This window comes from Pipra filicauda, unplaced genomic scaffold (assembly GCF_003945595.2).
Source record: "Pipra filicauda isolate LSUMZ 115617 unplaced genomic scaffold, ASM394559v2 scaffold315_size853536_pilon, whole genome shotgun sequence".
Lineage (NCBI taxonomy): Eukaryota > Metazoa > Chordata > Aves > Passeriformes > Pipridae > Pipra > Pipra filicauda.
The window spans coordinates 327,836-340,881 of NW_024104438.1; the positions used below are offsets into that span (position 1 = coordinate 327,836).

Genomic DNA, 13,046 nt, shown 5'->3' on the forward strand with positions numbered 1-13,046 from the left:
AAGGCTCCTTTTCTTATGTCTTCCACCCCTTCGATCTGCAGACTGCAGACCCAAAGGGTCTATGAGGGAATATTAAGGAGTAGCTGCTTTCAGGTGTCAATGCAGTACCTAAGGGTCCACACCTCTGCTGAGAAAAATGTAAAACAACAACGAAAAGAAACCAAAACAAAAAGCAATGTACTCATTTCTCCTAGCATCTGGATCTTAATCCTCTTCCCTTTACCAGAATAAAGAACAGGGTACCTTGAATGTGATTATCCAGCCAGCCAGCCAGCAGTAGAGCTTCCTCATGCCTTTTACATATCCTCCTTCTGACTGTCCCAGTTCTGGCATGCTCTCACAATCTGTGACGTTTCATTGCAAAGACCAATTGTCTTTTTTTTTTTGTTTTGCCTTCCTGACCATTCATTTCTTTGCACACAAAGCAAGGACAGGGACCTACTGAATAGCCTGGTTTTTGCTTCCACCATTTGTCTGTGTCTTTTCATGACTGCTGAAGTTGATCTACGCCTACATGTGCCAGCTACATCCTATTTCAGATCTCTGTGAGGATGTGCTGCTGACCTGTGTGGTAAAATTTCTCAGATAAATGGGGCTGTCCATCTTGTCCACCCGGCTGCTACCTGTCCGTGTAGTTCTCTTCCTTTCTCCCTTTCCTCCTGGTCTTTGTCTGGCTCACACCAATGTTTGATCTACATCATTCATCATGGGACACACCAACCCGACTTGGCACATATGATGCACGAGCACCACCACTGAATATGTGATCATCCTCAGGTTTTTGATCTTCTAACTTTGCCCAAAGTCTTTGGTGACTGTAACTCCATCCTTCACTTTCTACAGGCAGCTCCAGAAGTCATTGTGAATTATCAAGTCACCCTGTCTGCTACCAGTCATTGTGTTGAACCAGTTGTTCAGCTTGTTCTTGACCAGGACTGCTGACCTCACCTCTTCATAATGTTTTTCAGCAGCTTCTTACACATATCATATAGCCCCAGGACACTCCACACACCTATTGCCACATACTGGGTCAAATGACTTCTTGAAATTGTGCAACTGAAGAACTGAAGTGCTTCTTGATATCTCTGAACTCGCCAGTGACCTGCCTCTGGTTTTGCTGTAGTGTCCCTCTTACTTTGTGGAAACTGAATCTACTTTCTGAATCCTCCAGCAAGGAACACAGTGAGGAATTTGCTTGGGTATCAGGAAACACACAGAGTTTGGAAGGTTCCTTGTGGGAATTCACTTAATAGGAGCACTGTTCCTTGTCTAAAGGATCTTTTCTTTCCTGATAGCATACGGTTTCCAAGTTGAGTCAGTGATCCATGCTACAGCCCCATCGATCCATTCTCAGCCCCTCAGATTTCTTCAATCTCCTGAACTTTCACAGAATTATAGAATGGTTTGGGTTGGAAAGGACCTTAAAGATCACCCAGTTTCAAGCTCCCTCCTCTATGGGCAGGGACACCTTCCACTAGACCAGGTTGCTCAAAGCCCAGTCCCACCTGGACTTGAACACTTCCAGGGATGGGGCATCCACAACTTCTCTGAGCAACCTGTGCCTGTGCATCATCACACTCACAGTAAAGGATTTCTTCCTGATATCCAATCTAAACCTGTCATTTTTCAGTTTAAATCTTTGTCCTGTCACTACATGCCCTTGTAAAAAGTCCCTCTCCAGCTCTCTTGCAGGCTCCCTTCAAGTACTGAAAAGCCAAAATAAGGTCACCTCAGAGTCTTCTTTTCTCCAGGCTGAACATTTCCAATTCTCTCAGCCTTCTTTGCACCTCTGCTAGCAAGATTCTTCTTGTCAATCTGCTTCTGAAGCGTTATAATCTCCCAAACACTGAGAATCTCTTTATCTCTTGATCAGTCATCTGTAAAAACCCTGGTGATATTTCACCCATCTCTTCAGCTGTCCTTCTTTGAAAGCAGGGAGCTCTACTCAACATTAATGTTGAGGAGGATACACTAGTTCTTCTTCCTTAATGTTTAATATAAAAAGACTATCTTAATTTGGATTTCCACAAGAATGTTTTAATGCTGCCTTCTTTTAAACCAGTTCTCCTTGACTGCCCTTGCTATTTTCACTTTTGCTCTGTGTATGCCTGCTCAGAGTACATGTTTTCACCTATGCTTTCTGCTTTGCTCTGGCCAGGTGGAGAATGTCTTCCAACACCCAGGCTCAGTGGCTGCTTGCTTTCTCTCTCACCAAGCAGTGTTAAATAAATATTGTTGAGACAGGTGATGAGATTATGACTGCAGAAGACCACTGCTCCAAGGGAAACCCAGGGCTTGTTCTTCCTGTACTTACTAATTTTGGTCTTCCTAAGTGCCAACCAGAGTTTTCAGCTCTGTTGTCTGTTAATTTTGCAGTTGCACTTCTTTTTGCTTATGTAGAGCCTCATGAAAGCCTGTAGGCACTCATCAGATCTGCTCCTGGTTAGTACTGTCTTTGCCAGTGTTTGACACGTGCCAGTCAGTCACAAACATCAGTCACTGGGCACATGAATGGTTCACTACCAAGGTATGGCTTAGGCATGCCTTGACTGGCAGCAAAATCACCTGAAACTCTTCAAAGAAATCAAGGAAATTCTTCCTCCACATCTGTTACAGGAGCCCATACCTCTATAAGCATTAGGAAACCTGTTCCACAGCCCTGAATGGGAAGACTGATTTCTGTAAGGTGGCAAACCTTGAGTTTACCAGGGTTTTCTTTTTACAACTCTGATTCCTGCTGATGTCTCTCCTGCGTTTTGCATCACTGCCTCAAAACAAGGTTTTCCCACACAGCATTGCTCCCTCGTCTGTCCACCTGATTTTCAAATGCATACAGTATTATGCTGGCACATCTCTAACTGGCTCATTAGCAGTGAGATTTTACCCGAAGTGATCTCAGATTCCTGTTTCTGCTGGCTAAAGCTTCCATTAGCAGCAATCCTTCTGCTGAACCACGTCCCCTCATCAGACACCGAGTCACAGATGTCAGATAGCACCTACATGGCCAAGAAGAGTGAACAGACCTCAAAATGTTTCTTTCCAGCACACTTTATAGCTGACATGGCCCTGTGGGTCTCAGCACCTGTTGCTTTGCATTTTTTGAGTACTTTCCATGAGTGGGGTTTCGGCTTAAGAGATGAAAAAGTGCTCAGCCCTTCTCATAAGAGCCACACTTCCAAGAGAGGGCAATTCTAATTTAGGCATCACAGCAGCATCTAAATTTCCAGAATCACCTGCCAGACTGGGCAACAAACCCTGGACAGAAATATCACTGAACTTATCTGTACTGGACAAAATTAATCACAGTGCAAAGACAGCAAAGCAACTGAAGAACACCTGAGTCTGGAGCAGGAGTATAGTCCAACGTTCAAGGCAGGTTGCTGGTAGGAAAATAGGAACATGGGAGATCACTGTGGACAGCTATCCGTGTGTGAGCTGCTGAATTGAGCCCCTTCTATCTGTCCTGCTTCAGGTCTGGCCACTGATTCCTCTTCTGACTTTGTCCTTTATCCTCATGCTTCAGCCCCTTGCATAGATATTTTAGACTGCAAACAAGTCACCCATAATACTCCCTTCATGTAATTAATTAAAGAGAGTTCCTTGAGAAGCTTCAAGGCATAGTTGCCTGTTGTGTACAGTGGTATCTGCTCACGAACATGGTTCCTACCAGTTTTATTTGATATAGCTCTTTTATTTGACTGGATAATAAACAACTTCATCCCTGTAACTTTACCCTGCTACTCATTATTTTATATGTGCCATCACAATTTCACACAGCATCAATACAAAATTATTATAATTCCTTATTTCTATGCTTCATTCACCCAAAAAACACAACAAGGAACAGCTGATAATTCACAAGAACTACAAAAACGTTAAAAAAAATTATTAATTCCTGAGACAGACTCCATCACCTCTTCAATCTCATATATTTTTCCCGAATGTGTCCTTTTGCTTCTCCATATCAAAAGACACCCTGCCCCTTTGCTCTCTGTCCCCATGCAGAGGTAGCTCCATGTCAGTGAACTGTCTTCTTCATTATTTAACACTCCATAGCCCCAGTTTTAGACTCCTAAACATTTAGTAGACAATGACTCTTTATTTTCCTCCAAAATCGGTGACAGAAACAGAATAATGAGACAATTTCCACAAAATTTCCCTGAAAAGAGACTCAAGGACTTCTTTTTCACAGTGGCATTCTGAGATATCTGTTTAATTGCACCATGGGGATTTCATATCACTTTGTAAAAATCCACCTCCAAGATGGCACTAATCAAATACTTTCAAAAATCAGTTATATCAAGAGTCACTTCCTCTTCCTGGAGAACAACAGCAAATTAATTTGACAAGGTCTCTTTTCTGTGTACACACACTCATTGGCATCTATTCCATTGCCTTCCTCTAAGAATTCATTAATCAAGTGATGTGCCCACTATTTCTTGCCTTTAACAGTGACAGGCTGACAGTCCCAGCACCACCCAATCCCTTGCCCAATCTTTTCAAATAATGAGCCAATATCAGCTTTCTTAATCCTCTAAAAGCTTCCCAGTGTCCCAAAATGAAAAGCCAGCATCAATGGACCACATGATACTGGTTCAAAGAGTTCTGAAACTCTTGGCTGTGAATTACCGGGCCTGGCTGATCATAAAATATTTCATTTATGTGGCTGCCATTCAACATAATTCCTAGTTACTAATGGAGCCCAAAATGCTCTTCCACCAGTACCTGATAGTAATACACTATCTGATTTGTCTCCCCCCGACAAACATGGAAAAGACATACTTATTTAATACTCCTCCGTTTCCTTGTGGTTGTGGTGATGACAGCTACTGCCTTTATCTACTAATAGTTCCAATTATTTTTTCCTTAGCTGACCATAAATTTATGTTTTTCTGTTTCCATTATTCATTCCAGGGCATAGTTGGCTCATTTGGACGAATTGAGACCAAAAGATATTGGCCTTTACCTTCTCCTGTAGGAGTAACCATTATAGGGCAACCAGCCCAGAGCACCAAGCTCCATTTGAAATATCCCATTACACATCAAAAACATGTAAAAAGCAAGAAGGTGATTTATTTCAACCCAGATCAGCTTCTTCCTTTAAGCAAGAGGGAAGAAGCCCCTTGCTTAACACTCCCCCCAGATAAGTTATCATCTAATAGTACCAAGCCAGGCACACCTCCTTGCCAGATGGACTTTTTTACTGTTGCAAAAATAAAATGAGGAAAGATTAAATTCACAGGATCAGAGTGGGGATTTTAAAATACTTTATACGAATTTTAAGACTGAGGAGAGGATAGAGGAATGCAGGGCACTGAGAGCTTCTGCAAACCCTTACCAAAGCCCTGGAGCATGTGCTTAATCCACCCGCTAACAGCTGATTTCCTTCTGTCTCCCACCAGGTTCCTTTTTCCCCCAAAACACAAAAGTCAGGCTTTTTTCCAGTTTTGGTAAAATCGCTTCTGATACACGGAGTTACTGAAGCTTGGTCACATCCCTCTGTCCCTCAAAACTCTGAAATTTCCACTTGCAACTGTCTCACTCCCAAGGTGTCTATTTAATCCCACTTTTATTAGGAGCACAGCTCCGAGTAACTTACAGAGGTTACAAACAATGAAGCTTTTATCAAAACTTCGGCTAATCAGTCACTAACAAGCTCCACTCAGGAAGGGACTAGGCAGGCCCAGGCTAAAACTAACCTGAGGGGGTAAAAAAGGGGAAAAAAAAATTTAAAATAGGATTGGGAAGAGGGTTTTCCTCTCAAACTGGATTAGTGGCCCAGTCTACAGCGACAGAAACACTTGTGTGAGCACGGAAGCCATAAAGAGCAGCGAGGAGTGGACACAGAACAGCTTCTTTCAGCGATGGTGTTCGCTCCCAGCAGCCTAAAGAGCTGGAGCAACTTTGGCTTGGGATGAACTGTGATTTATTTCTTGCCTTGTGGCCGGGTCCAGGAGCTCCATCACACTCAGCAGCACATAAACACAGTGGGAAAATATGTGCTATCCCAAAACGCTAACCCTCAGTCTGCAGCCTGCAGTGTTTTACAGAGACCATGAACTCGAAACGAAACAAAATCAAGCCTGTTGTCGGTAGCCTGAACATCGTGGAATGAGGACACCTCCCCAGGAAATGTTGTAGGGTCTGAAAAATCAAGAAAGATTTGGAAACCTCTGATCTTATCGTAAGGTAAGTTGGCAAAATTTAATCGCCAGAACTTCGGTCCAATAGATGACTAGATACAGGGAGGGAGGAATATACATTATTCTCCTTAGGTAAGGGATAAAAATTACTTCAACCTGTATACACGTACACAGAACACCCTTCCCAAATGCATGGCAGTGAAACCTCTGTTGCACACCATCAGATATTCTCTGTTAGCCATTTGCAGGACAAATCAGAGGTTGATGGAAAAAAAGAGACATTCTTACAGCACATTAATAGGTGTGAAGTACTCAGTATAGGGAGGAATATGCTTGGCTGTAAGTGAGTGATACCAGATCTTAAATTTAATTTGAGCTGTTCTTAGTCAATTCCTTACTGTTCTTGAGGGTGGAGCCATAGTACTGAACCACTGCAAGAGAAAAGATAATTTTCCCATTTTGTCCCTGAGGATCAAGAACTCAATCCCAATTTCATTGACTACTTTGGAGAAAGATATAAACAAATGTTTCATGTGCAGGTTGTATGTGGGCCATAGAGTTGCTGCCTTGCTTCTTGCCAGCCCTGGGGAAAAAGTGAGACTTATATTGCCAGTGCAGCCAAAACAAAACAAACCTGTGGTTCCTGCTTCACTGCAGCAATTCAGAGTCATTGAAGGGATCCTGGTTTCTCTATCCTCCCAATAATAGCAATATCAGCCAATATGGGCTAGTATGTCCTGATCCTCCAACACATACCTTGTGCCAGGACCTCAGCATCCTCGAGAAATGGAGAGAGACCCAGGTGGGTGCAGGTATCGGTTCCCGCTGCAAAGCTGGGTGCTCAGGTCTGAAGCATTTTCAGGTTTCTGTGTTCAGCTGCACACGCCTGAGATTCACAACAGGAAAGTTAAGCTTGTATCTACATGTTCAGAGGAGTTGGGCCTTAGAGGCAAACACAGTGTCTTCCTAGCAGGGGGAAAAGCGCTTGTCACACACATGACAAGGACAAGTGCAACACAAAAGTGAACAGTGTGGCAAGCACAAGGCAAGGATGGGGAGGACTTTGCTCTCCTGAGGCATTATTCCTTGGGAAGTCTTGAAACACTTTCCAAGGCAGCAGGCTGGAGAGGTTTGCACTTAATTGCAGCTGGCTGGGGCTATGGCTCAGCCCAACACCGAGGTGCCATGGGGTCCCCTACCCAGCAGACCTCCCTGCCCCACACTCAGTGGAAACACTAACGAATGTCCCCAGCACTCAGTAATAACAGAGTCATGTCAAAGCTTTGCCAAAACCCAGCCCCAAGCCTGCTCCCAGTGATGGACAGTAGCCTCAGACTCTTACCTTGAAACTGATTTCAGTTCAGTGTTTCAGCATCTTTTGCCAGCTACCCGGTGCATTTCTGCAAGGCAAACGTCTCCCAGAGCTCTCTGGAAAAAAAAGCAGCATTTAGAAAGCAGAGAGGCAGGGTGCTGGATCTCTTCATGCTCTCCTCGTGCCTTGGCAGAAGGGAACAGCAACAGGTCTGTACTGAGAGCTGACGATGTTTCGAGGCAACACTGCACACTACTTGCAGGATAAATGCATTAAGAAAATTAAATGTTTTTATAGCCGTCACACCATCAAAGCTTTATTCTCTCCGCTCTTTAAATTAAGTGTTGGTTTGCATATTCGTGCCATCCCAGCTATGTAATAACCTTTCTGAAGCTATTTTTGTTTCACATTCCTTACTATTTGGTAAAGCGAGCTGGAGTTTTCTGAGGACACGTACTTTTATTAGAGCTAATTCAGCATTATTTTTCTCACCCGTTTCCTTTGTTGGAAGCAGAGAAATTAGCTAAGGAAAACTCGAAGGCAGCACACCATGCCTGTGAGGGGAACTGCCTTCCCTGCCTCGCCATAGCCGGGCTATTCCTCTAGATGGCTCTGCCCTTGCCCAAAAACATCAAGTCCCTGGAGCAAAAACCTCAATTCTGAGCGATACGGCGGTACCATTGACCGCTCCTCTTCCTCCTGCGACGATCGTGGGGGTTTTGACCAAACGGATAAACACAGATTTGTTGCAATTTTAGAGAATAATATTTTCGGCTTAGTTCTTCAAACACAGACGGAAGTTGCTTTTTAAAAATCTTTCTTGTCCTTTAAATGTCCTTTCTAGCTGTGACTTCCCAATAAACTGCTTGGTTTAGATGCCTGTTGTCCGGTCAGGCTTCAAACCAGCATTTTCCAGTGCTACCCTGCTCTAAAGAGATGCGGAGCTGTTATAAATCGCAAAGGCAAGGAAGCTGAGAGGGGAAAAGGCACCTTGCAAAACGTAATGTAAACTTTTCTTCTGCCTTCCGCCTATCCAAATACAAACGGGAAGCTCTTTCCCCAAAGGATGCAAAATAAAATCAGCAAACGCAACAGTGACAGAAAAAAATAACAGCAGAAAAAGAAGAAAGGAAAAAAAAATAAAACACAAAACAAACAAACAAACAAACAAAAAATTAATTTAAAAAAAACCACGAAGAAAAAGACAGTAACAACAAAAAAACCGAACTCCCTTATGATGGAGAAAACCCCAAATCGTAACTCTTTAACTCAGTCACTTTTAGGTGATTCTCTGTATCCAAAATGTTTGTTCACTTGTTTTAAAACGAAATACAAAGTTGAAAATCCTTCAGCTATTATATCGCTACTTAGATCACACAAGGGATGAAAATTTGGAATGGGAGTCAGCCTGGGAAAGCTTCCCCGATTCAGCTTCACTAATTTACGAGTGCGTTTCTAACTATTTTATCGAGGACATAAAACGCAAAAACTTTTCCCAAAAGCTCCTCTCTCCCTCAAATCCTGACGTCCGGTGCTTGCAGAGAACACTTCGCATATGTACCGGGAAAGGGCATTTTCAGTCATTTTTACCAGCAGAAAACTGAATAACAGCCCTATTTAAGAGGCGGGGATGAGATGTATATCTCACGTATCTGGTAAGCGACCGACAAAGACTCTCTAAATCCTCTCGCACCGCTGAGTATTTTTGTTGTTACACGTGTGCTCCGGACCAGAGGATTTGCCAGAGCTGATCCCCGTATATATCCCGGGTGTCGGGATTGTTGTGAACACCGAGAGCTTCTTCTCTGCAAAGGGATGCGCTTTAGCTCAGGCTGCCCCGGAACACTAAGGCGAAAATCAACTTTTATTCACTAAATCTCGCCCTGTGCCCGCCAGCCCGTTCCGCCCGCGGTGCGAGCGAACACGCCGCTGGTGTTTGTTTGTTTAATTTCGGGCAATTCCTTATCCAAAGCAATTCCTTATCCAAAGCTTATAAACTGAGATCTCAGTCACAGCTTCTGTGAGACGGGCGGTAAAATTACAACTCAGGAACAGAACTTAAGCGAACTTCACCCTTCGCGCTCCCGTCGTGGGAACCGCAGCGATGTTCACCCCCCTCCGACCTCAACGTCGGGGCCGAAGGGATCGGGGACCATCGCATCCGTGGGAAAGGGGGGTCGCATCCCTGAGCGCCGGGGCAACTCGTAGAGCCCCGGGAAGGGGCCGGAAGAGGCGGGGGTCGGCCGGGTAGAGCGGAGAAACCCCCAGGACTTGGAGCGAGTGGAGGGACGGGCACAGCCCGGGGGGTGGGTCCGGCTCGGGGATGCTGCCCCCGCGCTGCCGGGAGCCAAATCCCTGGTGCCTCCGCAGCTCCCCCGCCGGTCCCTCCCCCATCGCGGCTCTCGGGGCCCGGCCTTGCCCCCCTCCGCCCCCTCCCCGCCGCCAAGCAGCGCTACTGGCTGCTCCCTGCGCGCCGCCGCCCGCCCGCCCAGCCCCGGCCCCGTCCCCGGGCGGGGAGTCCGGGCACACGGCAGCGCCTATAAGGGCGCCGCGCGGCAGCCCCCTGGGAGTTTTTTGGTCTGGGGCCACCGGGGCCGCGGGGCGGGGGGTTGTCGCCGGGAGAAGGACGGGAGCTGTGGGGGGGACCGCCGGCCGCCCTGCATGGCCAGGGATTATGAGCGCCGGTGAGTTGCAGCAGGCGCAGCCCAGAGCCTCGGCGCCGGCGGCCGCCCCCGCGCCCCCGCAGCCCCGCAGCGCGCAGGAAGCCCCCGACATGGCGGTGTACTGCAGCGAGAACTTCAGCGTCTACCCCCAGCCCAGCCTGCACCCGCCCGGCGCCGCCGCTGCCGCCGCCGCGGCCGCCGCCGCCGCTGCCGCCGCCGCCGCCTCGTCGGGGCAGCGGGCGGGCGGGTACGCGCTGGGGGACTACGGGGCGCCCGCCAACGCCGGGTACCTGTGGGGCATGAACAGCCCCGCGCCTTACCTGCAGGGCCCGCCCGGCGCCGCCGCCGCCGCCGCCGCACCCTTCCTGCCGCCCGCCTCGTACGGCTGCTCCCGGGGCGGGCAGCTCGTGGGCTCGCCCCCGGCCCCCGGGTCGCCTTCGACGGGCGGCGCGGAGCTGAGCTGGCTGAGCCTGGCCAGCCAGGAGGAGTTGCTGAAGCTGGTGCGGCCGCCCTACTCGTACTCGGCGCTGATCGCCATGGCCATCCAGAGCGCGCCCGAGAGGAAGCTCACCCTCAGCCACATCTACCAGTACGTGGCCGAGAACTTCCCCTTCTACAAGCGCAGCAAGGCCGGGTGGCAGAACAGCATCCGCCACAACCTCAGCCTCAACGACTGCTTCCGAAAGGTGCCCCGCGACGAGGACGACCCCGGTGAGGTCCCGCGCCGGACGGGAGGGCTGGCGGGGGCAGCGGGGGCAGGGAGCGGAGGAGCCGCTGGCACCGCCGTGAACAGAGGGGGTGGCAGTGGTCCCCGTGGCCGGGGGGGTCCCTTGTCCCTGCTAGTCGGGCGCAGTGAGGAGATCGCGTTCCCCCGTCCCCTCGGGGCCGGTGCTGAGAGGAGACCGCGCTCCTCCATCCCCTCTCATCGGGCACTTTGAGGAGCCCGCGCTCGGCGCTGTGATGAGACCGCGTTCCCTCGTATCCTCGGGGGCGCCAAGGAGGAGATCGGGCTCCCCCGTCCCCTCACCCGGGCGCTGTGAGGTGACCGTTCCCCTTCGCCCCAGCCTGGCCCGGCGCTGCCCCGCGGGAGGTGTAGGCGGGGGCCGGCTGGCCGCAGCCCTCGCCCCCTCCCCGAGCAGCCCGGGTTGTGCAAGGCCCGGCTCCTTGGGCCGTGATTCACGGCTCCCCTCCCTGCCCGCCGCTGTCCAGCCCGGCCCCGGGGCACAGCCGGTGCCCGGGAGTGGGCGGGGGCGCGCCCGGGCAGCGCTGGTCCGTCCCGGCGGGGCGGGGACGGGCCGGGCGGGACCCGCTCGGGACCTTGTGGGGTCATTGCGCCCATCCTGGCCGTGGGCAGGAGGCGCGTGGGGACAGCTGGTGCCACTACAGCACCTCGCACCAAGTCTTGTGCGTGGGGCGGCTTGTCTGCGACCCCCACAGCTCAGTGCTGCTGTCCTGCTGTCCTCTCGGAGTGCCGGAGTGTGTCAGCCCGGCTTTCCATCAGCCTTTCTGAGAAGAGCCATGGCAGGGACACTGCCTTGTCAATCAGTGCTGAGATGGCAGCAATTACCCCAGCTTCTGTGAGGCAGCCAGAGCAAGGGGAGCCCCACGTCTTGCTTTCTTTAGCTAAGTCTGAGGTAGAGGTACAGATTCTCCCCAGAGGTTTATGCTCTGTGATGGGTTCTCCTCCTCCATGTGACCTTAAGGTTCACTTGAGCATTGGAGGGATGGAGGTGGTGATGTCCTGGAAACAGGTTTTGGATCCATACACTGGATGGACAACAGAGAGGAGAAACAGGTGTAGGAGAGATGTGGGGTCTGTGCCAGTCAGACAAGACATGGGTGCTGCTTATCTGTCAGCAGTGGGGTTCGCTGTCACAGAAGCTGACTTTCTCTCTTGTGTCTCCTGTTTTCCACCAGGGAAGGGAAACTACTGGACCTTAGATCCCAACTGTGAGAAGATGTTTGACAACGGGAACTTCCGTCGCAAGCGCAAGCGGCGCTCTGAGCCCAACGCCCCTGCCACCGCATCCGCGGCCTCCTCTCTGGGGGGCCTGAAGGCCGAGGAAGAGCGACCCATCCCAGCCACGGGCAAACCATGTGGAAACAGCCCACCCCCGGAGCTGGACCCCTCACCTTCTGCCAGGGACCATCCAAAAAGCTCCTCTCCCTCCGGTATCATTTCATCCACCCCCAGCTGCCTCAGCACCTTCTTCAGCGGCATGAGCTCCCTGAGCAGCGGGGGCAGCCGGCTGACGGGGGGTCTCAGCAGTGACCTGCATCACAGGAACTTCTCTGCTGGACAGCTGAGCAGTGGCACTTTCACCCCTTCCAGCAGCTCTTCTCAGGAGGTGCCTTCACCAGACCAGCTGCAGCGGGTTGCGGGACCTTCCCCCGCCTACTACAGCTCCTTCCATCCCAGCAGCAGCAGCCAGGGAGCCCAGTACAACCACTACTACAACTTCACGGTGAACAGCCTCATCTACACCCGGGATGGAACTGAGGTGTAGGGTCCTGGGGCCGTCGGGCTGCAAAGGGAATGGGAGTTGCAGGTGTACCTGGCAGCACAGAGGACCATATGCTTACTGCAAACAGCATTTCAATGTGGACACTTCCCAGGAGTTCTCCCAGGAAGACGGATCTTCTCACCTTTCAGAACAAGAACACCCTTTAAACACCAGCAGAAGGCAGATGCAAAGTCTTTTCCCCATCCTGGAAAATGTTAGGTGGTTTAGGTGGTTTGCCATCTAAATTCTACAGGCGTGGACTGAATTAATGTTTTCAGAGGTTTCTAATCCTGAATGTAGAACCAGAAGTTTAAAAACTATAACCATAAAGTGGTATTGGCAAGAGCCAAGTGTAGACATCCAGTGAGTCTTAGAAGAGAACAGGAAAAAGAAAATGAAGAGATTTCTTATGAAGTGCCTTGTA

General features: G+C 49.6%; 1 protein-coding gene across 1 annotated transcript; it reads left to right on the forward strand.

The window, feature by feature from the left end:
* The first annotated feature begins 10,129 nt into the window (after window positions 1-10,129).
* FOXI3 (forkhead box I3) lies at window positions 10,130-12,681 on the forward strand. The gene is made up of 2 exons (XM_027722843.2): window positions 10,130-10,829; window positions 12,036-12,681. The coding sequence occupies exons 1-2, from the start codon at window positions 10,130-10,132 to the stop codon at window positions 12,623-12,625; spliced, it is 1,290 nt and encodes a 429-aa protein (XP_027578644.1). The 3' UTR covers window positions 12,626-12,681.
* Window positions 12,682-13,046: the final 365 nt, after the last annotated feature.